Consider the following 27091-nt stretch of genomic DNA (forward strand, 5'->3'; position numbering starts at 1 on the left):
ATTTTAAAACGAAAGCTCCAGAAGAAATGGCTAAGAGTGAAGTGTATTGAATCAGTTTAGGAAGATGAAAAATTTCTGGAGTGGATGGTGGTGATGGTTGCATAACACTGTGAATGTACTTAATACCACTGAACTTAAAAATGGTTAAAATGATTTTTTAAAAGAGGTTAAAATGATAACTTTTATGTTATGTATATTTTACCACAATTTTTAAGAAAAGGGGGCTTCTTGGTGGCGCAGTGGTTGAGATTCCGCCTGCCGATGCAGGGGGACACGGGTTCGTGCCCCGGTCTGGGAGGATCCCACATGCCGCGGAGCGGCTGGGCCCACGAGCCATGGCCGCTGGGCCTGCGCGTCCGGAGCCTGTGCTCCGCAACGGGAGAGACCACAACAGTGAGAGACCCGCGTACCGCAAAAAAAAAAAAAAAAAAAAAAAAAAATCCAAGAGAAAAAGCAGATTGGAAGTTACCGGGCGGGGGGAGGGGGCTGGGGTGGGGGGAAGAAAGGAATGGGGAAGGACTGTTTAACAGGTTCCAGGTTTTCTTTTGTGAGGATGAAAATGTTTTGGAAAATGACACTAGTGATGGTCGCACAACATTGTGAATGTAATTAATGCTACTGAATTAAAAACTTAAAAATGGTTAAAATTTTATGCAATATATCACAACAGAAAAGTATGTATTGATTGGAAAGGAAACATGGGTGATACCAATGTCCTACATCTTGTTTTGGGTGATGGCATACATTTGTCAAAGCTCAACGGATTTCACACTGAAGATCCGTGCATTTTACTGTATGTACAATATAATTCAAGTTAATAAAAAGTTGAGGGGCTTCCCTGGTGGTGCAGTGATTGAGAGTGCGCCTGCCGGTGCAGGGGACGCGGGTTCGTGCCCCGGTCCGGGAGGATCCCACATGCCGCAAAGCGGCTGGGCCCGTGAGCCACGGCCGCTGAGCCTGCGCGTCCGGGGCCTGTGCTCCGCAACGGGAGAGGCCACGTCAGTGAGAGGCCCGCGTACCGCAAAAAAAAAAAAAAAAAAAAGTTTAAAGTAGTTGCCTCTACGGAACAGGGGGAATGGGTAGGGAGGCTGCCTTTTTCATTACAAACCTTTTGTATTACTTTTTTAAAAACCACGTACGTTAATTATTTTGGAAAAACTTAAAAAGTAATTTAAAACTTCTCCATTCCAATTCCAGCCTCACCAAGCACCTTCCTTCGCCGGCGGCTCCAGTCCAGAAAATGAGCGAGCGGAACTGCCGGTGCAAGGCGTCGGGTCGGCTCCGCAGCTGTGCACCCAAGTGTAAACGTGTACCTGATCTCTACCTCGGCTGCCCCCAGGGTTTGGCCAGGTGTGTGCGTCTTCCCGCAGGGGCCAGAGACCGGCTTGCGGATCCCGCTGCCGGGACGCGCAGAAAGAGACCATCGAGTTCAAAGTCCCGAGCTCCACAAACGCCGAGATCGTTGCTGGGTTCCAGATCCCGCCTACAGAGAGTTCCGCGTGAAAACGCCCCGCCAGTCCCGCGTCGCGGCACAGCCGCTTCCTGCTGTCGCGGCCAATCACCGGCGTGCAACGCGGCCAGCGGGAGTGCTGGAAGCCGCGGGCACGTCCATCTTTCTTGATGGCAGGAAAGCTCCCCTCAGCTCCCACCCGTTAAAACTCACCTGCACGGCCATTGTATTTAAGGTCAAGTGGACAATGAAAAGCCAGACCAGCGCCATGTTTGATACGGTCAAGGGACGGCGCCCTTAAGAGCAGCCAGTGACAACTGAAGCCTGGATGTCGCCATATTTTCTGAAGGCACCTTACGGGTCCCTTAACCCGGGTGTGTGTGTCCAAGCTGCCAGGAAGTGACTAAACACCGAGGGTGTTTATTTGTCCCCATCAGAATCCCGAATCCCAAACAGCCAACCCTGCTACTTCGGTTCCCTTCGGCTGAGTTCGGAGGCCAAGACTGGGCGGGGCCCCAGGCTCGGGAGCCCTTCCTGTGGACGACGAGAGCTGAGGCCAGGCGCGGGGAGCAGGCGGCCGCTGCTCTGGGCTGGAGGCCACATGGCGCCGCCCCCGGCCCCGCTCCTGGTGCTGAGACCAGGGGAGACCGGGCTTGGTTGCAAGAAGCCTGCGGCCATGAGCTTCGCGGATGTGGCCGTGTACTTCTCCCCGGAGGAGTGGGGGTGTCTGCGGCCCGCGCAGAGGGCCCTGTACCGGGACGTGATGCGGGAGACCTACGGCCACCTGGATGCGCTCGGTGAGGCTCCGGGTCAGAGTTCGCCTGCTCCTTCACTGGGGTTCACAGGGGAGATGACATGAGGACCCGGAGGATTGTGAGGCCTAATCCCGCACTATTCCACCAACGACACCAGCCACCTCCCATCCCCAGCGCTTAAGGTACCCTCTCGAGAGTCCTTCCATCTCGCATCCGCTTGCTTCAGGCAGGAGCACTGCAGACCCTGTCCAGGTTGATCCTAAATTCTGAGGAGGTGACCTCACCCTGACAGGGGGATGCCATCTTCCCAGGGCAGCCTCTCAGGCCAGCACTGTGATCCCTGTTCTCTCCCAGGATTCCCAGGCCCCAAACCAGCCCTCATCTCTTGGATGGAACAGGAGAGTGAGGCTTGGAGCCCCGCCGCCCAGGATCCTGAGGAGGGGGAAAGCCTGGGAGGAGCTCTGAGAGGTGAGGGATGGTCCCAAGTTTCCCCCAGCCCCAGTATTCCAGGGCTTCCTGTCTAGCAGTGTTTTCTTTCAGATCGCCACCTCCAGCATCCCTAAAGGAATGAAAGAGTCAACAGATGTTGGATACGGGAGAAGGAAAAGAGTCAGACCTGATACAAATTTTTCAGAATTTGGTACAGTAGTCAAGTTGAGACCAGAGTAAGATAATCAGGAGCCCAAGTCTGAGACTCCCTCTGGGAGAAGCGCTGTTCATTCTCCCCTTTTCAGGGACAACTAAAATCCCCTAAGAATGAAAGCAGCTTCAGGTCTGCCTTTCACATTCTCAAACAAGGCAAAGCAGTAATTGGCCAGTAATTGACAACTTGGCTCTTCTCCTTTCACCATCTCTCAGCAGAGTGATCTTGAGCAAATATCTTTACTCCTCTGTAAATGTCTTAACCCTGCAAAAAAATGAGAAACCACCATAATAATAGCTACTGCTTATTTATTGATTTAGGCTGCATTGGGTTTTAATTGCTGCGCGCGGGCTTCCTTTATTTGCAGCAAGCGGGGGGCTACTTTTCCTTGCGGTGTGTGGGCTTCTCATCGCTGTGGCTTCTCTTGTTGCGGAGCAGGGGCTCTAGGTGTGCGGGCTTCAGTAGCTGGGGCACGTGGGCTCAGTAGTTGCAGCACACGGGCTCAGTAGTTGCGGCGCGCAGGCTTTAGAGCGCAGGCTTGGTAGTTGTAGCGCACAGGCTTAGTTGCTCCGGCATGTGGGATCTTCCCTGACCAGGGATGGAACCCTTGTCCCCTGCATTGGCAGGCGGATTCTTAACCACTGCGCCACCAGGGAAGTACTGCTATTGCTTACTGAGCATTTACTAAGTACTTAAGATGCTTTTACTCATTTAATCCTCCCAACAAACTTGTGAACTAAAGAAACCATTATGATTCCCGTTTGACACATGAGGAAGCAAGGCCCAGATAAGTCGTTCTTAAGAGATTTGACCCCTGTTTACCATCCTTTAGAGCCTGTGTGTTAATCACTGGGCAGTACTTTTCTGGCACTTCCTTAAGTAAAAGCATCCTATAACCTGAAACGATATAAGCGAATGTGTTTTAAAATGTAACTTGATTCCTGTTTCCTAGGAGATGCCCCAAACGAAAGGGAAGAGGAACCCAAGACAGGGCCAGGAGCCAAAGGATCCGAAAAGACTCCTAGGAAGGAGAGGCCTGAAGAGCTGGTTAAAAACAACCTTGACTCAACCATCAGCAAAACCTCGGCAAGAGCAGAGCCACCCAGCAAAGCTGCCTGTGACCAGAGCACAGGTGCACAGCCCCCGGCCCTGGTGCCCAGTGTAGATGCTCAGGCCAGCCAGCGGCGCCACGTGTGTGCAGACTGCGGCCGCCGCTTCACCTATCCCTCGCTGCTTGTCAGCCACCGGCGCATGCATTCGGGTGAGCGGCCCTTCCCCTGCCCTGAGTGTGGCATGCGCTTCAAGAGGAAGTTTGCCGTGGAAGCGCACCAGTGGATCCACCGCTCCTGCTCTGGGGGCCGGCGGGGCCGGAGGCCCGGAATCCGGGCTGTGCCTCGGGCCCCAGTCCGAGGTGACCGGGACCCGCCGGTGCTGTTCCGGCACTACCCGGACATCTTTAAAGAGTGCGGGTGAGCGGCTCCCCCTGGCTGGGCTTGAGCCTGACCTCAGCGCTAAGGACTAACTGGGCCCTGAGGGAGGCTCCTGAGTCAGGGATTTGGGACCCAAAATTCATCCCTTGGTTTTCCCTCAAGGATCCCTCTAGTTTCCAAACCTGTAAAAATAAAAGTGCCTGTAAAGATTCAGAGATTAAACTTGACACCTCCTCTCCCTAGTCTTTCTTAAAAAATGAAGAGAGTGACATGCTGGATTTTTCTCAAAGTGTTATCTCAGTAGCAGGTGCAGCCAAGATCATGTGCAAACACTGTCTCCAAAAAAAATCCCCGCTGCTTATCTGCAGCAGAGGTAAATGCTCTGGGGGACTAAGGCCGAGGAGGAGGCCTCAGATGTAGGGCATGGTCTAGTCGCGGGTAACTGACACCAACAGGAGGCTCAGGCAGTGGAGTGGGTGGAAAGAATACAGAAACACCGGGTGCAGACCTAGTCTCTGCAACTTGCCCCCAAGGCGTAGCTGTTAAGTCACATGCTTTCCCTGAGCCTCAGCTCCTTCATCTGTAAAATGAGGATCAATAATATTTACCTCGGGCTTCCCTGGTGGCGCAGTGGTTGAGAGTCCGCCTGCCGATGCAGGGGACATGGGTTCGTGCCCCAGTCCGGGAAGATCCCACATGCCGCGGAGCGGCTGGGCCTGTGAGCCATGGCCGCTGAGCCTGCGCGTCTGGAGCCTGTGCCCCGCAACGAGAGAGGCCACAGCAGTGAGAGGCCCGCGTACCACAAAAAATAATAATAATAATAATAATATCTACCTCAAAGGGTTAGTGTGAAGACTGAAATTGTAACAATATGTATGACACAGTAAATGTGCAATAAACATTTGTTGAAACACAATTGAAAATGATTGTCGATATTTTACACTTCAGACCATGAAAAGAAGTCTGCTAAGGAGACAGGGATGGATAGCAACAGCTGTGTTTCACAGATGAGTAAACTGAGGATCAAAGTTTCACCACTACAAAGCAGGAAAGCTGGAAACTGGCACTGTGCCCACACGTATCTACCACTTCCTAAGAGCAGTCAGATCTGGGCAGAACAGGGGTCAGGGGCTCAGGTGAGGGTGAAGTGAAGGAGCCAGTCTCACCTGTCTGGGGGAGTCTCAGCAGGAAAATGAGAGCCCCGCCAAGGCCAGAGACCTTTGGCAGTCAACATTCAGTGACCATATATTGAGTGGCTTCTGTTGGAGAGACTGCCAGGTGATAAGGGAATCCCAAGATGAGGAAGGCTAATTTCCTTTATTCAGCAAACACCGTCTGAAGACGGGTTTTGTGCAGGGCGCCAGGGACACTGACTCAAGTCCAATGTTCAAAACAGTGATTTGGGCTGTGATGGAGGAAGTCCAGAGGCACCACTTAACCCATCCTGGTTGGTGATATGCCAGGAAGTGTAGCTTGGAGAAGGAGGTGGTTGTGCTTCCCATAGCATTAAGAGGAATTGGTATGTAGTGAGATTTTTAGGCAGAGGAAGCAGCGAAGGAGCCTTATTTCCTAAAAAGGATAAAAGAGGGACACAGCATGGAGTAAAGGTTAAGGACATGGGTTCTGGAGTCAGACTGTCTGGGTTCAGATCCTGACTCGATTGCTTTATAGCTCTGCAGTCGTGGGCAAATGACTTCTTGCTCCAAGTTACCTCTCTCTGCCTTAGTTTCTTCATCTATAAAACCTGGATAATAATAGCACCTACCTCATAAGACTGACATAACGATTAAATGAGATAACACAGAATGGTGCCTTGAATATTAGTGTTTAATAAACATCGGTTATTGTTATTATTCAAATACAACACAAAATAATATGTGAGGAGGACCAAGAGGAGACCGAGGAAGGTTTTCTGGAGGAGGTGGTTCAAACTAGCCTTGAAGGATGAGAAAGATTTCAACCAGGATGGGCATGTATAGGGAATGGTTGGCAGTTCCACTTGATTGAAACATAAAGATTGAAAGTAAAGAATAATGGATGACAGATGCAGCCGGAGAAGTGGGACCAATCTGGGAGGACCAAGGATCCCAGCGGGGACCTTGGAGTTCACCCTGTAGGCACTGAGGAGCCATAGAAAATCCCCGAGCAGTAGCAAGGCTGTTTGACAGGTCCCATCAGATGTCTTTGCCAGGACTTCCCTGGTGGTCCAGTGATTAAGAATCCATCTTGCAATGCAGGGGACGCCGGTTTGATCCTTGGCCAGGGAACTAAGATCCTGCAAGCTGCGGGGCAGCTAAGCCCATGCACCACAACTAGAGAGCCTGTGCACCACAAGGAAGAGCCCGCGTGCCGCAACTAAGACCTAATGAAGCCAATAAATAAATATTAAAAAAAAGAAATATTCTTAAAAAAAAATGATGTCTTTGTCAAACAGTGTGGAGTGTGTTCCGTGGGAAGAGCCTGCACCTGAGAGATCTGTTTGGCGTTTGTCCCCAGGTAGAAGCGATCAGGAGTGGGACAAAGCTAGAAAGCAAGACTCTTTCTTGCAGTTGCTCTTGTTTGCTGACCTTGGAATTGGGAAGAAAGATACTCCTGAGAGGCTTCTGCCATAGAATTTGCATGGCTCAGTGAATGAACAACATGAGCTGTGAACAGGTAAGCAAGGGAGCCTGGGCCCTGGGCAAGGGGCAATCAGGAGTGGGAGGGTGTGAAGGTCCAGGGGTGACCAGTACTGGAGGGGGCGAGTCAAAGAGGAGGGGGAGCTGGAGAGTGGAGGAGCCACCAAGGATGGGGGGAGCAGAACCAGGCACAGTGTGTCAAGCAGAGCTGTCTCAGCACAGGGCAAGTGCTGTCTGCTCTTTCTCGTTTATCCAGTTAACAAATATCTACAGGGACTTCCCTGGTGGCACAGTGGTTAAGAATCTGCCTGCCAATGCAGGGGACATGGGTTCCATCCCGGTTCAGGAAGATCCCACATGCCGTGGAGCAACTAAGCCCGTGCGCCACAACTACTGAAGCCCGTGTGCCCTAGAGCCCGTGCACCGCAGCTACTGAACCCACATGCTGCAACTACTGAAGCCCGCGTGCCTAGAGCCCGTGCTCGCCGCAACTAGAGAAAGCCTGCACCCAGCAACGAAGACCCAACACAGCCAAAAAAAAAAAGAAAATCCAACGAACCAAACAAAAAACAACAAGAAAATATCTACTAAGCATTTACCATGTACTAGGTACTATTCTAAGTGCCAAGGTATAGCAAGGAAAACAGACATAGGCATCCTCTTGGACCTTACATTTGGGTAGGGTGGGGAGAGACAAGTGATAAGCCGGTACATAAATAAGACAAGGTACTGTAATTGCAAATAACAAGCACTACAAAGGAACTAAAACAGAGGACATACTGGAAGTGCCTGTTGCGGGGGGATACCTAGGCCGGGCCTTGGTGAGGAGACGCTTGAGATGAGATCCAAAGGATGAGAAGGAACCAAAGGGCCGCTCAGCGTGGCCAGAAAAAAAAAAAAAAAAAGGAGCCAAGGGGAAGCGGGTAGGGTCACAGGATGTGGGAGTGGGGGAAGGCAGGGTTTCAGAGGCGGGGGTGGGTGGGTGCTGGGGTAGGGGGATTGCTGGGGACAGGGTGTGGGAGAGAGGGGCTTCTAAACAGGGGCTGGCAGGTGCCAAGTTCTGAGGTAGGGATGAGTTTGGCTGAGGTGCTGAAAATGAGTTTGGAGGCAGGGGAAGGAGTGTGGGGAGTGGGAAAGGGGCAGGTCACAGAGCTCTTGCTTGCCATGATGTGAAGTTTGGATCTGATTCTAAATATACTGGGAAGCCACTGTATCATTTGTTTTTGTTTTGTGGTAAAATATATGTAAAAAAATTTACCATTTTAAATATTTTTAAGTGTTCAGTTTAGTGGCATTAACATTGCCCAACATTGCTCAACATTCACGATGTTGGGCAACCATCACCCCTATCCCTCTCCAGAACTTTTTCATCTTCCCCAACTGAAACTCTGTACCCCTTAAACAATAATGCTCTATTCCCCCTTCCCCCAGCCCCTGGCAACCACCATTCTACTTTCTGTCTTTGTGAATTTGACTACTTTAGGGATTAAACCACTAGGGGGTTTTAAGCAGAGTGTCAAGGGTCAAGGTAATCCGATTTGCATTTTAAAAACCCACTCTGGCTGCTCTGAGAGTGGACTGCAGGGGGGCGATAGAGTGGAAATGGAGAGTAGTTGAAGGGCTGGAGGTAAACACTGGAAGATGAAGGGACAGGGCCTGTCCAGGGCTGCACATGGGGGCTGGGTCATTGGAGGGGCACCAGGACCGTGATAAGGTTTCTGGCTGAGTGAGGAAGATGGAGGAGCAGTTCCTGGGGTGGACCTGGAGGTGATGACAGGGTGGACTGTGGCATCTTGGAGCTGGCAGGGAGCTCTTGGAGCTGTCTGGTCCAATGTTTGAAGCAGGGTTTGGGAAACCGAGGGTGGGAGGGGACTCTCTGGGGCACGGGGAAGAACACTTGTTCCTATCTCATGGGAATACTGTTCCACAGAATACACCCTGAGAAAGGCTGAGGCCCGGAGAGGGGAAGGGCCTGGCTTAGACCACACAGTTGAGTTAGTGGCAGAGGCAAGCCTGGAACCTAAAGCTCCCGATTTCTCAGCTGATGCTCTTGATCTTTTCACTACACCAGGCTGCAGTGCCGGATGGATGGGAAAGGCAAAGGGCTGGATGCCCAGAGATCAGGTAGGAGACCCCAGGCCTAAATCAGCAATGGCCTGAGCAAGAGCTGCTACAGGGTGCCTTTTGTGAAGCCTGTCACCCTCCTGAAGGGCAATTTCACATACCTCCCAAGCACTCGAATGATATATTTTTTTCCCCGTGACTTGACCCCTAACCACAATCCTTTTAATGCTTAGAGCACATCATTTTAATTTTTTCTCTTTACATTTAATACAACAGTATGGAATTGCATAGGTGACCAAAAGCAGTTCTTCTGACTTCCTATGTCCCTGCTTCTTGCCCTACCCCACATTACAACTGCATACCTGGCCTAAAATCCCACCTGTCTCTGGTTGCTGACATTGTGCCTTCAATAATTGGAGACATCATGGCATGGGTTCTGGAGTCAGAACCCTCACTAGCTGTGTGGCCTGGGGCAAGGTCATTCCCCTGCGCCTCAGCTTCCTGATCCAGAAGGGTACCTATCTCTGAAGTGTTGTGAGGGTTGAGTTAACGGGCAAAAGCACTTAGAACAGAGTTTGGCATGCAGTAAGTGATCGATCAAGATAAGCTAATATTATTAATGTCTTAGTCACATCACAGAATCAACTGCAGCTCTTGCATAGTCGGCCACTGTTCTGTTAGGGGAGCTTGGAAATGGAAGCATATTCAGATGGAGCATGAAAGCAAATGAGTCCTGTCATCCAGTAACTCATCTAACTTTTTTCTTTTTTTTAACATTTTATTTTGGCCACGCCCAACAGCATGTGGAACTTCCCCAACCAGGGCTCGAACCTGTGCCCCCTGAATTGGAAGGTGAAGTCTTAACCACTGGGCCATGAGGGAAGTCCCTAACCTTTTTGTTTTTAAAATAAGTTTATTTTTAAATTTTTATTTAGTTTTGGCTGCGTTGGGTCTTCGTTGCTGTGCGTGGGTTTTCTCTAGTTGCGGCAAGCTGGAGCTACACTTCGTTGCGGTACGCGGGCTTCTCATTGTCGTGGCCTCTCTTGTTGCAGAGCACAGGCTCCAGGCACCCGGGCTTCAGTAGTTGTGGCACGTGGGCTCAGAAGTTGTGGCTCGTGGGCTCTAGAGCGCAGGCTCAGTAGTTGTGGCGCACGGGCTTATTTGCTCCGCGGCATGTGGGATCTTCCTGGACCAGGGATTGAACCCATGTCCCCTGCATTGGCAGGCGGATTCTTAAGCACTGCACCACCAGGGAAGTCCCTCGTCTAACTTTTTATACAACAATAATGACAATAACGAGAATCCAGTTTGTTTCACAATGTCAGCAGGGGCCAGTAAATTTGAAGCATTCATGTTACTTTTCTGGGAGCCTGGAGGAGGCAGCGCCAGGAGGCGGTGGAAAGGCTCGCATTAGGAGTCTGAAAACCCTGAGTCACTAATGGCCTCCTGACCTTGGGTCCTAACTGGGTTTCAGTTCCCTTCTATAAAATGACTGAACTCTAAGGGACTGAGAGGCATTCGGCCCGGTGTCCTCAGTAAGAGCTAGTAAACGTGTGGAAGTACTATAGACAAACAGACTGACTATCTCTATAAGGCACAATCACTGTAGGGATAGTTAAGAAACTATTAGAGGAATGGTGGGGGGCTGGGGGAGAGGACATTCACTGAATATTCTTACGTACCTTGTAAATGAAAAAACAAAACCCAAAAACCTGAGAAATGAATTAGTTTGCCAATAATAAAAAAATATATTTTAATGACCGGGTCACTGAGTGGGCCTTCTTGCGGGGATTGGGAAGAGGACATTTGGCCGGACAGCCCCTCCACTCCTAGCCCAGCGTCCCCGTCTCCCAAACCCCTCGCCGCCGCCAGCCCGCCTGCACCCGCGCCTGCACCCGCGCCTGCACCCGCGCCTGCACCCGCGCCTGCACCCGCGCCTCACCTTTCACCCACCCGACCTGAGCGCGGGCGCCGAAGCGGCTGCGGCCATCTTAACTACGGGCAACAGGCCCTTGCAAAGCCACTAGCGGAACAGTAAGAGAAGACAACTCGAGGGGGGAGTATACCAGATCATCAACGCCAGGCCGACACTGAAGCTGTTACATGCCTTTCGGTAAAGTAGAAGGACGGTAGAGTGCCACCATCTCTTCTGAGGGCTTCATTTCCCGGCCCTGGGACCAACGAGTTCGCGTAACGAGCCGTTTCCCGCCATCCTAGAGTGGCCCCAACCAAAGCTACTTCCGGTCGTCTGGGCCCGGAGGGACCCACGCCCGCCCAGCACCGCAGGCCGAATCACCAGCGTCCCAACCCGGGAATATGGGGGTGAGCCCAAGACTCCGTCCCCGGCCCTGCTCTGGGCTCCCTGCGCAGGTGCCGGTGAAGGCCGGGGGGGAAGGAGCTGGGAGAAGGCTGAGGGCCACGGGCTTCGTGAAGGTGGCCCTGTATTTCTTCCCCGAGGAGTGGGGATGTCTGCGGTGGCATACCTTAACCTGACCGTGCTCGGTGAGATCCAGTGTCCCGGATCTCTGAAAAGGGAAGCGGGTGGGTGGGACGAACAGGGCCAGGTGCCTGAATCCACTGAGCCTGACTCCAACAGAGAGGGACTCTGTTTCCCGGCATCCTCGCCAGATCAGCCTAAATTCATAAGTGACCCTCTCCGGTTAGATTTCAACACTGCAAAAACTTCTAAAAAAAGTTCAGAACCTGTACCGGCCTTAAAGGCGCATGGCACACTAACCTCCACGGACTCAAACCAGATCTTTCCCTACAGACAAGCCATCTCCTTGACTGCAGCTAAGTAGAATCTTTGTTCTTTGGACATGCTTCTAGCTTAATGAGCCTTTGTTCTTGCTATTCGGCTGTGTTATACACTGACCTCCAACTCTAACACCCTTCAATGCCCTTCTCAAATGCCATCTTCAAGAAATTCCTTGGGGGGGAGGGATAAATTGGGAAATTGAGATTGACATATATACACTACTATATATAAAATAGATAACTAATAAGGACCTAGTATATAGCACAGGGAACTCTACTCAATACTCTGTAATGGCCTATATGGGAGAAGAATCTAAAAAAGAGTGGAGATATGTATATGTGTAACTGATTCACTGTACACCTGAAACTAACACAACATTGGAAATCAACTATACTCTAATAAAAATTAGAAAGAAAGAAAAGAGAGAGAGGGAGGAAGGAAGGAAGAAAGAAAGAAAGAAAGAAAAGAAATGAAATTCCTCCTGGAGCTCTTCTGCCCTGTGCTGGAAGTCTCCTCTAAGCTGCAGCTCTGTGTCCATCTCTGTAGCCCTGAGTACAATCTGCCCAAAGGTCCTCTCTGCACCTGTGCCAGCAAAGCTCCTACCTGGTATCTCTCTTAGAGCAGGTACTTTATCTTGGTTCACCAATGTCTCTAATACCTGGAACATCTAGAACAATGCCTGGCACACGTGAGATGCCCAATACATTTTCATTAAATGCATGCGTAGGTAGTCTTAAGAACTGTTTATTGGATGATGAGGGTTCTTCCCCAGTTTTGCCAGACCCCAAACCAGCCCTCATCAAATGGGTGGAGCAGGAGACCCAGCTGTGAGGTACAGGTGCTCAGGATCCTCTGGAGGAGGAAGCCTGAGAGAAAGCCAGAAAGATGGGAAGTGGAGGTGATGTCCCAGTGTCAACTGTAAGGGAAAACGTTTGTTGAGCAAGAAACACCATCTATATGCTCTTTACTGCTGGCATTACTAATTTTCACTGACCTGAATTTATGACACCCACTGGAGATTGCAATCTTGACCTTCTCTTTCTCACTTAATTGGCTTTGAGGCATCCAAGTGGTCACATGATTAGGTCACACTGTATGAATCATCCAGACCGTAGGTTAGTGGCAGTGTGTGAATTCAAGTTTAGGATGGAGGCAGTTCATCTGTCTTCCAGGTCCCTGGTTCCTATAACAGCTGCCCTTCTGGTTGAGAGTATCTCTTCTGGTTGGCCTTGGAGTGGGTGGGAATGTCCCTGACTTGGGAGCCCTCAACTGGCCAATACAGTCTAGAAGGGGGCTTCCAGGGCTGGGTACCCATCTGAATGCTTCTGTCATTGTGAAGGTTGATTCTATTACCTGAACATACGTAGGCCTTGGAGAGTTAACAGGAAAAATGGTAAGTTTTGAATCTGCTGTTTCCCAGCACTCACTCAGAAAAATGATACGTTTGGAAGGGGTGAGCAGAAGTCTATCTGGGAGTTGTCGTGAGGCTCTGGGGTCAGAGACACTGACGTGGCCTTGGAGCCTGTGGCCAAGGCTCCCTGTAGTCAGGACTTTCCCAGGCCCTCAGTCTGTGCCCAGCTTCAACACCTGGCACTCACACCACACCCTCATCCCCACACCAAGTGCAGTCATGCTTTACCTTTACCTTCAACTTGGCCCAGTGCGCTCTGTTTTGTGTTGTTTTCTTTGACCACACCACGCAGCGTGCAGGATCCTAGTTCCCCAACCAGGGATCGAACCTGTACCCCCTGCAGTGGAAGCACAGAGACCCAACCACTGGACCTCCAGGGAAGTCCCGGCGCAGTGCACTCTGGAGAGGGACCCTTTACTTGCAGCTAGTGCAGTACCTCTCATGCTACTTGCTGACTTACACAGGCAAGCAGGCCTACTACTGTCCCCACAGTGGGAGGTGCTTCAGCCAGAGGCCACTAATAGACCCACCAGCTTGGTACCATGGCCCTCAGGGTCTGACCCAGGAGTGCAGACTCTGCTCAGGGTTCTTCTCCAGGAGAGTCCAGACCCCTCTGCGAGCTTTCAGCACTACCCAGGGCTCTTCCAGTGTGCGATAGGGATGGGCACTGACAGGTGACAAAAAGCCATTACTCTTAATGGAAATTTTCTAATTTCTTTTGTGTCCTTCAGGGGGCTTGAGAGGCTCAGAGAACTTGCTGGGGTTGAGCCCCTGGGCAACTCTGCACCCTTCGTCCTTACGCTCCACGGACCACCCTGCAACAAGCCTCTCTCCTTGGCCAGGCTGACCCCTCCCAAGTTTTAAGTCTTCCCCTTCCCTCCTGCTGAGATCAACTCTTTACTTGCCCAGCTCCCCTAGGGAGAAGCAGCCACTGGGTACAGGATGTCAGGTGGAAGCCTCAGGGGGGCCTTTGGAAGGAGGCAAACAGACAAGAGCTCCAGAGCAGACACCAGAGCTGCTGAAGATGTGAAGTGCATGTCCATGAAGTGTGTGAAATGCTGTGACTGATTTAAGTGGCCAAAGGAAAAATATCAAGGCTTCTTAGGGCAGGGTATTTATGAAGGCTTGTGGGAAGCACAGACTAGACAGTCAATAAATGTGTCCGGTGAGAGAGAGGGTTTGGAGGTAGAAATGATGGAGAGAGTTGGTGCCATTTGCTAAGACAAAGACCCCAGGAGGGGCAGGTTATGGGAAGAAAGGGATGAGTTCAGTTTGAGCCACGCAGAGTCCGAGGTGCTTGTGGGCCATCCATGCCGGGGCAAGGTGGCAGGTGGCTCTGTGATCAGGAGCTCAGGAGCCAAGCTTGAGCTAGAGGTAAAGAGATGTTCGGGAGACGTCCTGTAGGGCATGTCGGGGGAGCGTAAGCTTACAGAAAGAGGGTCCTTCCGACCTTTTTAGACCTCACCCTACTCTTCCCCAGTCGCCCCCACGATCTCCTGAAACAGAAGCTCCCATAATTTCAGGCTTATCAAGCTTCCAGTAGAGAAGGTTCTTTTACCCGCTCCATTTTTTTTTTTTTACCCTCAACATTGGGGGAAGCCTGCTGTCACCCAGTGATGGCCAGCGACGAAATTGAACGTCTGAATTAACAGCGCGGAGCGGCCTGGGGTCTGGGCTGGAGGTCGCTGTTCCAAACCTGGGCGGGGCCGCGGCTGCGCCTCCAGCGCGACGGGCGCGGGGACCCGGCGGGGAAGCCGGGCCGCCGCGCCTCCGGGGCCGGGCGCCAAGCTCTGGGGAACGCCGCCTCCGGGCTGGTGGCAGCGCCTCCTCGGGCGCCTGTAGCCGCCGCAGCCATGTTGGCTGAGGGCTCGAAGACAAAGCCACCTGGAGACACCGGGGCGGCGTCATCTGGGCACGATGGCGCGGGAGCGAAGTTCGCGGGGCCGCGTTGCCGCCATCTCTTAGGAAGGCATCTTCCAGTTCTGGTTCTCGGTGCACCTTCAGCCACCCGCTCTTAGTGTTCAGCCTTCCCCGTGGGCCCTCGAGGGGCCGTCTCTGGTCTCCCGGCCTCACGACGGCGCCCCGACCCTCGGGCCGGGCCACGGAGCGTTCTGGATCGCGGAGGCTCCGCGGACCCCGGCGGGTAGGGTTGGCGCTGGCCCGCCGCCGGGGTGGCACTTACGATGGCGCCGCCCCCGGCCCCGCTCCCCGCGCGGGAACCTAACGGGGCCGGGCGCCAGTGGGGGACACCCGAGTCCCTGAGCTTCGCGGACGTGGCCGTGTACTTCTCCCCGGAGGAGTGGGGGTGTCTGCGGCCCGCGCAGAGGGCCCTGTACCGGGACGTGATGCGGGAGACCTACGGCCACCTGGGCGCGCTCGGTGAGGCTCCACCTGCTCGCCTGCGCCCACAACCCCGTCCACCCCGCCCAACCTCTGGGTCCTGCACGTGGAGTGGGAGGCCCCAGAAAGTCGCGACCCTGGGCGGCGGCTTCCCCCGCAGCGTGGGCTTTGCGTTCTTCTCCCCTAGGCTTCCGAGGCACCAAGCCAGCCCTCATCTCCTGGGTGGAGGAAGAGGCCGAACTGTGGGGTCCAGATGCCCGGGATCCTGAGACGGGAGAGTGTCTTAGAGAAGCAGACACAGGTGAAGTAGTGGGTACTTTGTCCCGTGGGGACTTCCTCTGGGTCTGACCCATCCTGCTACCCTCTGCCAACTCCTTACCTGCTCATCAGTTTCCTCCCTGAATTGCTTTCCCAGCTAAGGTTGTTATGCCTGGTCCTTGCCTAGCTCTGGATTCAGCCTAGAAAGGGGCTGTGAGTGTGACCCAGGCATACCTGCCTCTCCACTCCCAGCTCTGTGGTATCTGAGCCCCTCACATCTAGTTGGTCTCTAAGCTCCTTGGAGCTCCGCGTCACCTCGTCTGCTGTTTGCCTGCTCTCTAGCTCCTCTGCCACCTCCTCTGTTTTAGTTTACTTCCTTTTTGTTGTATTTTTGTAGCAGCCTCCTTTCTCTTGGCTTGCACGGCTTTCTTCCTCCACTTATCCTGTCCACCTGTTGCACAGTGCCCAGCCCCTCTGAACTTGTCAATGCCAGTCACCTTCATGCCTCTCTTTGTGCTGCATCCTTACCATCCACTCATCCTCCGTGATCAAGCTAAATTGTTATCCCTCTGACCTTCATTTCCCCAGCCCTGAGGTAGAATGTACTGTGCCTCTGTTCCTTCCCTCTCTCTCCATCTCTGCAGCTTTTCTTACCATCCTGTGCAGCTGAGGAAAATGTGTCACTCCTAGCTTCCCTGCCTGTACAAAGCTGAGGCCCAGAGGCAGCTGTGGGTCCAGAAGGTGCTTGTATCTAAGAGGCTTCTCTGTCCCCATGTGGGCTGTGGGAATCAGGGACCAGGATAAGCCAGGGTCTGAGCTCTCCCCTTATCTCCCAGCAGGTTCCAGAAACAAGGAAGAGAAAGGACAAAGAGAAGGGACCGAGGCACTGGGGAAGATCCTTTCTGTGGACGCTCAGCCTCCCGGGCTGACGGCTCTCAAACCCTTTTCTGCTGGGTTTTCTTATGGTTGGGAGCAGCCATCGAAGGTGCCTCGCCGGGGTCGCCCACCACTCTGTGCCCATCCCCCGGTCCCCAGGGCAGACCAGAGGCACGGTTGCTACATGTGCGGGAAGAGTTTCGCTTGGCGGTCCACCCTGGTGGAGCATCTGTACACCCACACGGGCGAGAAGCCCTTCAGTTGCCCTGACTGTGGCAAGGGCTTCAGCCAGGCCTCCTCTCTGAGCAAGCACCGGGCCATCCACCGAGGGGAGCGGCCCCACCGCTGCCCAGACTGTGACCGGGCCTTCACCCAGCGCTCCGCCCTCACCACCCACCTCCGGGTCCACACGGGCGAGAAGCCCTACAGCTGTGCTGACTGCGGCCGCTGCTTCAGCCAGAGCTCCGCCCTGTACCAGCACCAGCGGGTCCATAGCGGCGAGACCCCCTTCCCGTGCCCCGACTGTGGCCGCGCCTTCGCCCACGCCTCAGACCTCCGGCGCCACGTGCGCACCCACACGGGCGAGAAGCCCTATCCATGCCCAGATTGCGGGCGCTGCTTCCGGCAGAGCTCCGAGATGGCAGCCCACCGGCGCACCCACAGTGGCGAGCGCCCCTACGCCTGCCCGCAATGCGGCAGGTGCTTCGGCCAGAAGTCAGCCATGGCCAAGCACCAGTGGGTCCATCGGCCCGGGGCGGGGCGGCACAGGGGCCGGGGTGCCAGTGGGTTGCCTGTACCCCTGGCCTCTGGCCGAGGGGACCTGGACCCACCCGTGGGCTTCCAGCACTACCCAGAGATATTCCAGGAGTGTGGGTGATGGCCTCAACAGTGACAAGGCAAAGGGTGAAGATCTAGACATTGTTTGAGGCCCAGGGTGGCCTCAGGGGCCTGAAACTCTGGCAGCCCCGGGGAGGCCACAGAATTCCCAGCCAGAGTTGGACCTGGGGGAGGAGGACTGTTTCATCTTAGGCCCTCACGAGCTTCATCTGCTGATACCTTGTTCCCTACTGTCCCAGACTCTAGAAGCCCCCTTTGCTGAGTTAGGGCTGAGGTTAGAACCCCCACTAGACTTTCACTGTGGGGAAGAAAAGGCTGTTTCTAAGAGGATTGAGGTGGAGAACTTTGTTTTACCCACTGACTTTACTGCAGAAGTTAAAAACTGATGGCTGGGTACTGAATGTGGTCTGTAGCAGCCTTTAATTTTTTTTTTTTAGCCCAGCCAGCATTTTTAAATGTTATGAATTATTGGTTAAGATTTAAAAATCAGGATATTTCACACAGAAAACCAGGTTTCTGGCCTCTCTTGAAAAATCCGAAGATTTGGCAACTCCACCTGAGCTCCCACAAAACCACAATTGGTGAGAGCTGAGGGGCAGTTGTCCCTTTGGATGGAGACCAGGCTCTCCAGTTCAGCATGCCTGCCACTCCTTGTCACCTCCTGACCAGTGTCAGCTGGCACTCATCATGGCTCGCCAACATCTCTGGCAAAGCAGGCCCTCTCCATCTGGCATTTTTCTACTCATACATGACCTGTTGGGTTCCTGTAGTCATTTGAGTTTGCAAACTGTAGTCTACAGCATTCAATTGTTCTTGAATCAGGGATTCAGGTAGAGAGCATATTTGTAAAAGGGTGGCAGGAGAGAAGTAAAAGGAGGCTTTATGTTAGATCTTGGCTCGTATTGCATTTTATGGTTTACAAAGTACTGTCTTGTCCAACTCATTTCACCCTCATAATTGCATATGGAAGGAAGCATCTTGCTTGGAGAGGACAGCCCATCAGGAAGAGGCAGTCAGGACTGAATGTTTTGCCCCAAATGGAGTGGTGTCTCCACCTCAGCACCACTCAGCTGACCTGCACTTCCTGTTTTTGAAGGTCAGGGGCCTGAGAGACCCCTCTAGTACTCCTTGGGCCTCCCTCGGAGAGCCCTATGGCTCAGGCTTTGCTATTCTAGGCCCAGCCAGGAGGGCCTCATCACATTTTTGAACTGGAAGAGATCTTAGCTTTTCCATCCTTTTGTATCTGGGGACACTGAGACTGGGGAAAGCTGAGCAACCTGTCCAAGGTCACACACAGAGTGAGATGCTAGGATTCTTTGTTTCCTGCTGTCTTTACCATACCACTCCTGAGTTCCTTGTCAGTGTCTCAGCCAGGGTTCTGGAAGCATCTCCCCCCTCCCTGAGATGACACCCAGGCACTGACCTAGACTAGGGACAGAGCAGCCCAGTGTTAGTGAAGCCCAGGTACAAGATGAGTGACAAAACAGCCACATAGCCAACAAGGCAAGGGAGAAAGCAGCCTTAGATGAGAGTTCCAGGGCCAACAAAAGCAAAGCTCGCATCTTCACTCTCTTCAGGACCTCCATCACCAGCAAAGGGGGACAAGGCCAGGAACATTTGGGGTTAGTAGCCAGAGGGAACTGTACTATTCTATATTCCCAAGCTCTGCACAGAATCCCTCCCCCATCACCCTGTGACTCCATCATCCATCTACCACTCATTCCTTTGTGGTCAGAGTCCAGCCTTGTCCAGGTGATGGAAGCAGCCAGCCATGTGCAGACCCTTTCTTGCCTCTGGTCAGGATGACCCTTCCCCTCAAGTAGAAGTAGCAAAGACTTATGTCCTCGGTGGCCTGTGTGCACTTCCCTTCTGAGAACTCAACCCTGTGTCTGGCCTTAGGAAGAAACCAGATTTGTCAACCTAAAGAAACTTCTATAGGAAGAGGTACAAAACTTGGGGAAAAGACACTTCAGGTAAAGTGATGGACTGACTTGATTCCAACCTAATCTTCCAATCTGACCCCACCAAGATCTCTCTTAGACTAAACTTCACCAGGAGGATTGGCTCATATGCCACCTGTCACAGGGGGAATGTGGGAGTAAGGAGAGGCACCTTGGCAGTAGTAGCTACCTTTGTACCAGCTTTTATTCCCCTAGAGAAGCCAGTGTCCAACCCATCCTTCCCCTGCCCCTCAGCACTGCCTGGGGGAAACTCAGCCTGCAATACCACTTCTCAGGTCAGCCTCAAAGCCAGATCTGGACCCTGTCTGAGCTTGCCAATTAAAGGTATAATTACTACTTTCTCTGAGTGCGCTTAAGTTTTCAAGACTTGCGTAGGGCCCCCAAACCAGAACCAACTCCTCTGCTTCCTGCCCTCGTGACCCAATTTCCCCCTCACTTAATATTTGAGTATCATGGAACGCTTAAGCCTCAGCCTCACCCCCTTCTTGGCTCCTCACTCCTTGGCACGGATACTTCCCCTAAAGGTAAGGCTCCCTTTTCTCTCCACTACCACAGGTTTTTGAGGCTCAGCCCTTGAAGCAATTTAAGCCAGGAAGAGGGTTTTCCTAGGGCTTCATTGGTGCATCAGGAGAAATGCTTGTCTGCATCAGTGAAAACATGAGCCCCATCCACATGGCCAGAGTGAGAGGTCAAGGCCATGACCACATGGCCCCTTCCTAGTTTGTCCAAGCCATGTAAAGGATAAGTATTGATCTGAGCTCCAAAGACCCCTAAATTTGGGGGGAATATTTGTTTATGTGTATCTTTCTAGGAACAGTGCATGCAAAGACGTTTATGACTCAGAAGCTAAAACCTGCTCTAGGCCAATATTTTTCAAAGTAAGGCCTTTCTGCCACAGAGTCACATGCAGTTATCTCTTCAAAATGCAGCTAGCTCCCTGGGCCTGTCCCTAGTTTATTGTATCTCCAGCAATGGAATCTTATGGCTGCTAAAGTTTGAAAGAACCACTGCTCTGAACGTAAAAATGTTATTTTCTAGCTGCTCTTAGCGTTAGAAGAGTAGGGGTTGGTGTCAGGGCCTGTTCCAAATGTGTCAGGCCAGCTGATGACTTCGCCATACACAAAGACTCCCATTTCCTTTGTTCTTCGCAAAGGGGCCTGTGTCATGATTGGTCTCTTTCTGGGTACCTCAAAGCTTCTTGAATATACCTGGGCATCTCTTGTAGCATCTGACAGAAGCCCTCTTAGAGGGCTTGTCCTTTGCATGCAGGGAGGAAGCAGATCACACAGAAGCCCCTCTCACACAGAGCCTTTGTCAGGACTCTCTTGGGTGTGGGCCAAGTTGGTTGGACCATGAACTGTGGCTGCACACTGCCCCAGTGCTGCTGCACATTGAGGGATGATGCTGTGGACAAAGTGGCTGCCCAACTCAGGACATGCACTTGGTCAAGTTGGAACCCTCATCAGAGTCTTCCCTGTGCTTAGAGCCTATCCCTGCTATGGGCATGCGGCCGGCAGAGGCTGGCTGCCTCTCGAAGGTCCATTGCATAGAGAGGATAGGTGCTGGAGGAGGCTGCCTGGAAGTCAGCCAGGTACTAGTGAGACTGAATTTCCACATGGAAATACTGGTGCCAGAGCAGACTGAAGCCCTGGCCCAACTTCTGCTATTCGTGGGGCTTGTGGCCCACGCTATGAAGAGTGCAGGCAGGGACCATGTCAGAGCTGGGGCTGGAGGACTCGCCACATACTTTGCAGGGGACGGCTGCTCTCCTGTGGGAATTTTCTGGTGGGTAAGCAGGTAGGAGGTCAGAGAAAAGTGTCTCATGAAGGAGACTTTTGTCTCTCATTTGTGTGCTTTGGGGATGACCAGGAGGTGGCCCAGGTCCAGCTCTTCCCATAATCACTGCACTTGTAGGGTGTTCTGCCTGTGTGGGCCCTCTAGCGCTGGACCCTGTGAGCCATTCTTCATGAAGGTTTTAGGACAGACAGTGGGATGGGAGAGAGGCATGGAGCTGGAAGCTGATCCTCTGGAGGGCAGAAAAAGACTCCTGCTTTATTTGTAGGAAGGTATCTCTATCTGTGATTCTGTCTGTAAGCCTCTACTGAGAACTGAGATCGCGTCTCTCCAGACTTTTCTCCTTTGGAATTCTCCAAATTCTTGTTCTCATCTCCTTTCAGGAGAATGGAAGATGCCATCTTTCCTCCTAAGTAGTTTCCTCCTTTCCTTTGTCTGGTAAGGCAACAAGAAAACACAATCTATGGTTCCTGCATCACTCCCACAGAGAGAATTTGGTTCATTAATTGTCAAGAACACTACCAGGGCTTCCCTGGTGGCGCAGTGGTTGAGAGTCCACCTGCCGATGCAGGGGACACGGCTTCGTGCCCCGGTCCGGGAGGATCACACATGCCGCGGAGCGGCGGGACCCGTGAGCCATGGTCGCTGGGCCTGCGCGTCCGGAGCCTGTGCTCCGCAACGGGAGAGGCCACAACAGTAAGGGGCCCGCGTACCGGGAAAAAAAAAGAAGAAAGAACACTACCAACTAGTTTCAGCAGCAAGGGTAGTAGAAGGACAAGAACTGGATCCTATTAAATTGTCTTTCCAGGGTCACTTTTCCTTTGATTCAAAGCTGCACCTAGGGCAGTGTTTCTCAGGTTCCCTTCCTCTACAAGCCTCTATCCAAGTCAGACAGGACTGGAGAGTGGTTCTCTCCTATCCACTTCCACTCCTGAGAAAATCCAGGAACCAGGGACAAAGGCTCCAAGGGATTGAGTTAAACTCAGTCTTTGGGGAAGGTGGAGGGGAGAGGCAGGGTAACAGAAGAGGAAACAACCTTCTTTCTGCGGCAGGATCCCCCCCGACTGGCCACTTCGGCACCTGGAACCTGTGGGAAGAAGGAAAGTGCTGGGAAAGAGAGTGCGAGAAGAGACTGGGGAGTCAAGGGTGTCTTCCTCAGATGCCTTGTCTTTCATTCTTCAGAAAGATAAAACCTAATGAAGGGTAAATGAGGGCGGGAAAATGTCTGAAAGCACAGGCTCGACAAGAAGGGAGACGCCAGGGACGTCCCTCCCACTCCTCCCGCTAGCACTTCTGAAGCACAGAAGAGGTGGAACCGGCCTGCGCACCCTGCAACCAATCAGAAAGGTGCTTCGCGTTCCCTGGCGACCATTAACGCCTAGCAGTTGGTGTAGTGGGAGGAGGCGGGACGGTGAAAGCACGCGCTGCACCGACCAATCGGTGAGTTCCCTGGGAGGGAGGGGCGGTGCCTCTGGAAACTGGAGGTAGGCCTGTTTCCTTGACAACGATCCTAGCCCGCCCAGAAGGGGGAAGGGTGAGATTAGGAGAAACAGCGAGCGGAGGGGGCCAGGAGGACTGGGGGTGGGCGCGCCGGTGTGGGGGAGTGGAGTTCGAGGTGGGGGGTTCGAGACTCAGGAGCCTCGATGAGCCTAAGGGGCGGGGTGGGGTCCCGAGGCGCGGCCAGAGCTGACCCCAAGGCCCGGGAGGGGAGGGGAGCTAGACACCGCCCCCGCTGGCACCGGGAAGCGTCGCTCCTTCTCGCTGACCTTGGTCTCGCTTGTTGCCTCGCCCTTGGCCACAGGCACTGACGGACGCAGGGCCAGGAGACGGACGTATAGGCCCCCGGGAGGACAGGACCTAGGACATAGGCATACAAACTGTCCCAGCTTCTCCCGCCAGCTCCAGGGCGCCCAGTCTTCGCCTACCTCGACGCCGGGGCCATCCAGCCCAGGGTTAATGCCAACGAGTTTCCACCTCCAGTCGCTCCTAGAGAGGCCGCGGCGCTAGCCAGCGGGGGAAACTGGCCGCGGACGGACACTTCCTGTGCGGAGGGAGGGGGACGGCCAGCCGCAGCCCACCCGGGGGCTGGGAGGCCAGACGTCGGGGTCCCGGGCGGGGAGCGGTATCCGGGGGCGGCAAGGGGAGTTGTGAAGTCTCTCATCTCCGAGGTCACGACGTGTGGGGGCCTGTGAGGACCCCAGGGCAAGCCGAGACCTTGTGGGTGGGGGCGGGGCCGCGGATAGGGGAGGGGCCCAGCGGGCCGGAGAGGCCCAGGGTCAAGACGTCCGGCCTCAGGGGCCGGGGCTGGACAGCCGGGTCCCCTGGGTGGCGCTAAGCGGGCGGGCGGCGAGGGCCCGGGTCTCGGGGCACTCAGACCGGGTCGCAGGATCGTCCGCCATCGCCACTGCCGCCGCACTGGGAGCCGGCGGGGATGGAACGGGAGGCGTCGCCGTGGGGCCTCGAGCCCCGGGATGTGCAAAGTCCTGACGAAATGGGGAGCCCCGAAGGGTCTCTCAAAGGTGAGGGAGGGAGCGCCCCTCCGAGGAGCGTGACTGGGAGCGGGAGAGGGGGTTGTAGTGGGTGGGAGGGGAAGAGAGCCGGGGGCTTGGACACCTGGGACTTGGAGGGGGCGGGGGCGGGGACCCGGTGTCCTGGGTTTGCTGAGGGGGAGGTGGGAATTTCAGCACTTGCCCGAGGGCCAGCGACCCTGCTTGAGGAGGAGGGAAAGGTTTGTGGCAACTAATGGTGGGACCCAGTGACCTTCCAGGCCCCACACAATCTGGGTTTTCTGTAATTCTCTGATCCTGCAGGCAACATGAGTGAGAATGAGGAAGAGGAAATTTCTCAGCAAGAAGGCACTGGGGACTATGAGGTGGAAGAGATACCTTTTGGGCTTGAACCCCAGAGCCCTGGGTTTGGGCTACAAAGCCCAGAGTTTGAACCCCAAAGCCCCAGGTTTGAGCCTGAGAGTCCAGGTTTTGAGTCCCGAAGCCCTGGTTTTGTACCCCCAAGCCCTGAGTTTGCACCCAGAAGCCCTGAATCAGATTCTCAGAGCCCTGAGTTTGAACCCCAAAGCCCTAGGTATGAGCCCCAAAGCCCTGGATATGAACCCAAGAGCCCTGGATATGAACCCCGGAGCCCTGGGTATGAACCCCGGAGCCCTGGATATGAATCTCAGAGCTCCAGGTATGAATCCCAGAGCCCGGAGTATGAACCGCAGAACCCTGGATTTGAACCCCAGAATCCTGAGTTCAAAACCCAGAGCCCTGAATTTGAAGCTCAAAGTTCCAAATTCCAGGAAGGTGCAGAGATTCTTCTGAATCCTGAGGGAAAGAATCCCTTGAGCATCCCCTTGGGAGTCCACCCTTTGGACTCTTTCACCCAGGGGTTTGGGGAGCAACCCACTGGGGGCCTGCCCCTAGGGCCCCCTTTTGAGATGCCCACAGGGGCCCTGCTGGCTACACCCCAGTTTGAGATGCTCCAGAATCCCCTGGGCCTGACGGGGACCCTTCGTGGTCCGGGCCGACGGGGTGGCCGGGCCAGGGGTGGGCAGGGCCCGAGGCCTAACATCTGCGGCATCTGTGGGAAGAGTTTTGGGCGGGGCTCCACCCTGATCCAGCACCAGCGCATCCACACAGGTGAAAAACCCTATAAATGTGAGGTCTGTAGCAAGGCCTTCTCCCAGAGCTCTGACCTCATCAAACACCAGCGCACGCACACGGGCGAGCGGCCCTACAAGTGTCCCCGTTGCGGCAAGGCCTTCGCTGACAGCTCTTACCTGCTTCGCCACCAGCGCACGCACTCTGGTCAGAAGCCCTACAAGTGCCCACACTGCGGCAAGGCCTTCGGCGACAGCTCCTACCTCCTGCGGCACCAGCGCACCCACAGCCATGAGCGGCCCTACAGCTGCCCCGAGTGTGGCAAGTGCTACAGCCAGAACTCATCCCTGCGTAGTCACCAGAGGGTGCACACCGGCCAGAGGCCCTTCAGCTGTGGCATCTGTGGCAAGAGCTTCTCCCAGCGCTCGGCGCTTATCCCCCACGCCCGCAGCCATGCCCGCGAGAAGCCCTTCAAGTGCCCTGAGTGCGGCAAGCGCTTTGGCCAGAGCTCGGTGCTGGCCATCCACGCCCGTACCCACCTGCCGGGTCGCACCTACAGCTGCCCCGACTGCGGCAAGACCTTCAATCGCTCCTCCACGCTGATTCAGCACCAGCGCTCCCACACGGGCGAGCGGCCCTACAGGTGCGCCGTGTGTGGCAAGGGCTTCTGCCGCTCCTCCACGCTGCTGCAGCATCACCGGGTCCACAGCGGGGAGCGGCCCTACAAGTGCGATGACTGTGGAAAGGCCTTCTCTCAGAGCTCCGACCTCATCCGCCACCAGCGGACCCACGCGGCCGGCCGGCGCTGACCTGGGGCCGGCGCTGACCGGCGCTGACCCGTCGGGGTGGGGAGGTGGTGGGCAGAAGAGAAGGGGACAGGGAGCTAGAGAAACCTTGAGAGAGAATAGGGGAAACGCTGGAGGAGGGAGGAGTCGAGGGTTCTAGGAGGAGAGGGGGCCTGGATGGAGGAAGCGACATGACACGGAGACTTATGGGAAATGGGCTATGAAGAGGGGTTGGAGGGAGGCCAAGCTGGCAGCCGGAGGCTCTGGGAGAGATCCAGAAAGAGGTCAGCAGAGAGCTGGCCTCAGCAGCAGCATGCCCCTTGGTGGAAGCCTGGCTTGGCAAAGTGCTAGGTGGGGGTGGGGGGAGGGGGTTTGGGTTACTTAATTAGAATGGGTAGCTTAGATTGGTAGCTACTGAGACCCTCGTTGAGTCAGGAAGGGGTGAGGGTAGGCGGGGCGGGGAGTGGGGCCCCGAAGCTTGGCCTGGCTTCTGAGTGCAAACCCCAGCCTCCCTTGTCTTCCTCAGGCTTTGGAGCCCCTGAATTTGAGTTCAATAAAAACCTTTATGTGGTAAAAGAGACTCGTCCTTAAAATGTGTGCACGAATAGTGCCCCGGGCAGTGGGAGGTACTAGGTCATCACTACAGCCAGTGAAGCTGTAAGCCCTTGTCTGGGAAGTGCTTTTATATTAAGTGTTTCACTTGAATCTTATAAACTGAGGCTCAGGAGACATGACTTACCCATATCTGTGCAAGTTCACGTCCTGTGCTTTGAATGCTGCACAAACACAAAGGGAGTCCAGTGTAGGTGTGAGAAAACCCTCAGCCTTGTGGAGGTCCCTATTCCCAAACACGGAGGGTCTGTCCTTGGGCCAGAAAACAGACCCTGATTCTCATATCCAGACCTAGTGCCTGCGTTCCAGCTCTCTCAGGCTCCCAGCAGCCAGCTGGGCTGTCCCCTCCCCGCTGCCAGCTGGAACCTCTAGCCACCCCTCTGTGCACACTGTGACTGACCGGAATTACAGGGATTGTCTGCAGTTCCAACCCCACCCATAGGGGGAGCATACTGGACCCAGTACGAAGGTTGGACAACTTCAGCCTTTAAGACCCACTAGGCTGGTCCTTTTTAGGACCATGTTGTTACCACCCCATCTCTATCCTACTTTCACATCTGAGCCTCAGCCTCCTAACACTTGGCTCCTCAGGAAATGATGGGGAGTCGGCGCCAGCAGTGAGTCTGGGGGAATTCTGGAGTGTGCCCTGTCGTGAACTTAGCTAAGGAGGACAGGCCACACCTCAGGGAATTACTCAGCTGCAGGGCACATCTTGAGATGAACATCTGCTAAGTTCGCTATGAAGGAGACGTTCAGACCATGTCTGCCTGGCTCCACCTGCCCCCAGCAGCTCAGCCTCACAGGCGGGTGGGGAGTCATCGCTCCACAGGCCTCTTGGGCCTCAGGATCCTGACATCACCCTCGGCCCCGCGCCCATCCTCAGGCCTTATAACTTGTCAA

At 54.1% G+C, this 27091-nt stretch overlaps 3 protein-coding genes across 4 annotated transcripts; all 3 read left to right on the forward strand.

Annotated features, from left to right (window-relative positions):
• Positions 1–1687: 1687 nt before the first annotated feature.
• Positions 1688–4505, forward strand: ZNF688 (zinc finger protein 688). 2 transcript variants are annotated; one of them, XM_082669650.1, is made up of 3 exons: positions 1688–2247; positions 2560–2673; positions 3801–4505. In XM_082669650.1, exons 1-3 carry the CDS (start codon positions 2052–2054, stop codon positions 4319–4321), a joined length of 831 nt encoding a protein of 276 aa, XP_082525776.1. In that variant the 5' UTR covers positions 1688–2051; the 3' UTR covers positions 4322–4505. The 2 variants fall into 2 exon arrangements, with proteins under 2 accessions (XP_082525776.1, XP_082525777.1); XM_082669651.1 differs by lacking the exon at positions 2560–2673.
• A 10444-nt stretch (positions 4506–14949) lies between these two features.
• On the forward strand, positions 14950–20096 carry LOC309833367 (zinc finger protein 764-like). The gene is made up of 3 exons (XM_082671614.1): positions 14950–15508; positions 15657–15770; positions 16567–20096. Exons 1-3 carry the CDS (start codon positions 15313–15315, stop codon positions 17478–17480), a joined length of 1224 nt encoding a protein of 407 aa, XP_082527740.1. The 5' UTR covers positions 14950–15312; the 3' UTR covers positions 17481–20096.
• A 3485-nt stretch (positions 20097–23581) lies between these two features.
• ZNF768 (zinc finger protein 768) lies at positions 23582–26143 on the forward strand. Its single transcript, XM_082671352.1, has 2 exons — positions 23582–23714; positions 24006–26143. The coding sequence occupies exons 1-2, from the start codon at positions 23627–23629 to the stop codon at positions 25601–25603; spliced, it is 1686 nt and encodes a 561-aa protein (XP_082527478.1). The 5' UTR covers positions 23582–23626; the 3' UTR covers positions 25604–26143.
• The last annotated feature ends 948 nt before the right edge of the window (positions 26144–27091 follow it).

This window comes from Grampus griseus (genome assembly GCF_964374135.1).
Source record: "Grampus griseus genome assembly, chromosome: 14".
NCBI classification, from domain to species: domain Eukaryota; kingdom Metazoa; phylum Chordata; class Mammalia; order Artiodactyla; family Delphinidae; genus Grampus; species Grampus griseus.

Coding starts and splice junctions, on each gene's coding strand:
- ZNF688 (XM_082669650.1), top strand. CDS start 2,052: ATGGCGCCGCCCCCGGCCCCGCTCCTGGTGCTGAGACCAGGGGAGACC. Junction 2,248..2,559: donor CGGCCACCTGGATGCGCTCG/GTGAGGCTCCGG, acceptor GTTCTCTCCCAG/GATTCCCAGGCCCCAAACCA. Junction 2,674..3,800: donor CCTGGGAGGAGCTCTGAGAG/GTGAGGGATGGT, acceptor CCTGTTTCCTAG/GAGATGCCCCAAACGAAAGG.
- LOC309833367 (XM_082671614.1), top strand. CDS start 15,313: ATGGCGCCGCCCCCGGCCCCGCTCCCCGCGCGGGAACCTAACGGGGCC. Junction 15,509..15,656: donor CGGCCACCTGGGCGCGCTCG/GTGAGGCTCCAC, acceptor CTTCTCCCCTAG/GCTTCCGAGGCACCAAGCCA. Junction 15,771..16,566: donor TCTTAGAGAAGCAGACACAG/GTGAAGTAGTGG, acceptor ATCTCCCAGCAG/GTTCCAGAAACAAGGAAGAG.
- ZNF768 (XM_082671352.1), top strand. CDS start 23,627: ATGGAACGGGAGGCGTCGCCGTGGGGCCTCGAGCCCCGGGATGTGCAA. Junction 23,715..24,005: donor CCCCGAAGGGTCTCTCAAAG/GTGAGGGAGGGA, acceptor CTGATCCTGCAG/GCAACATGAGTGAGAATGAG.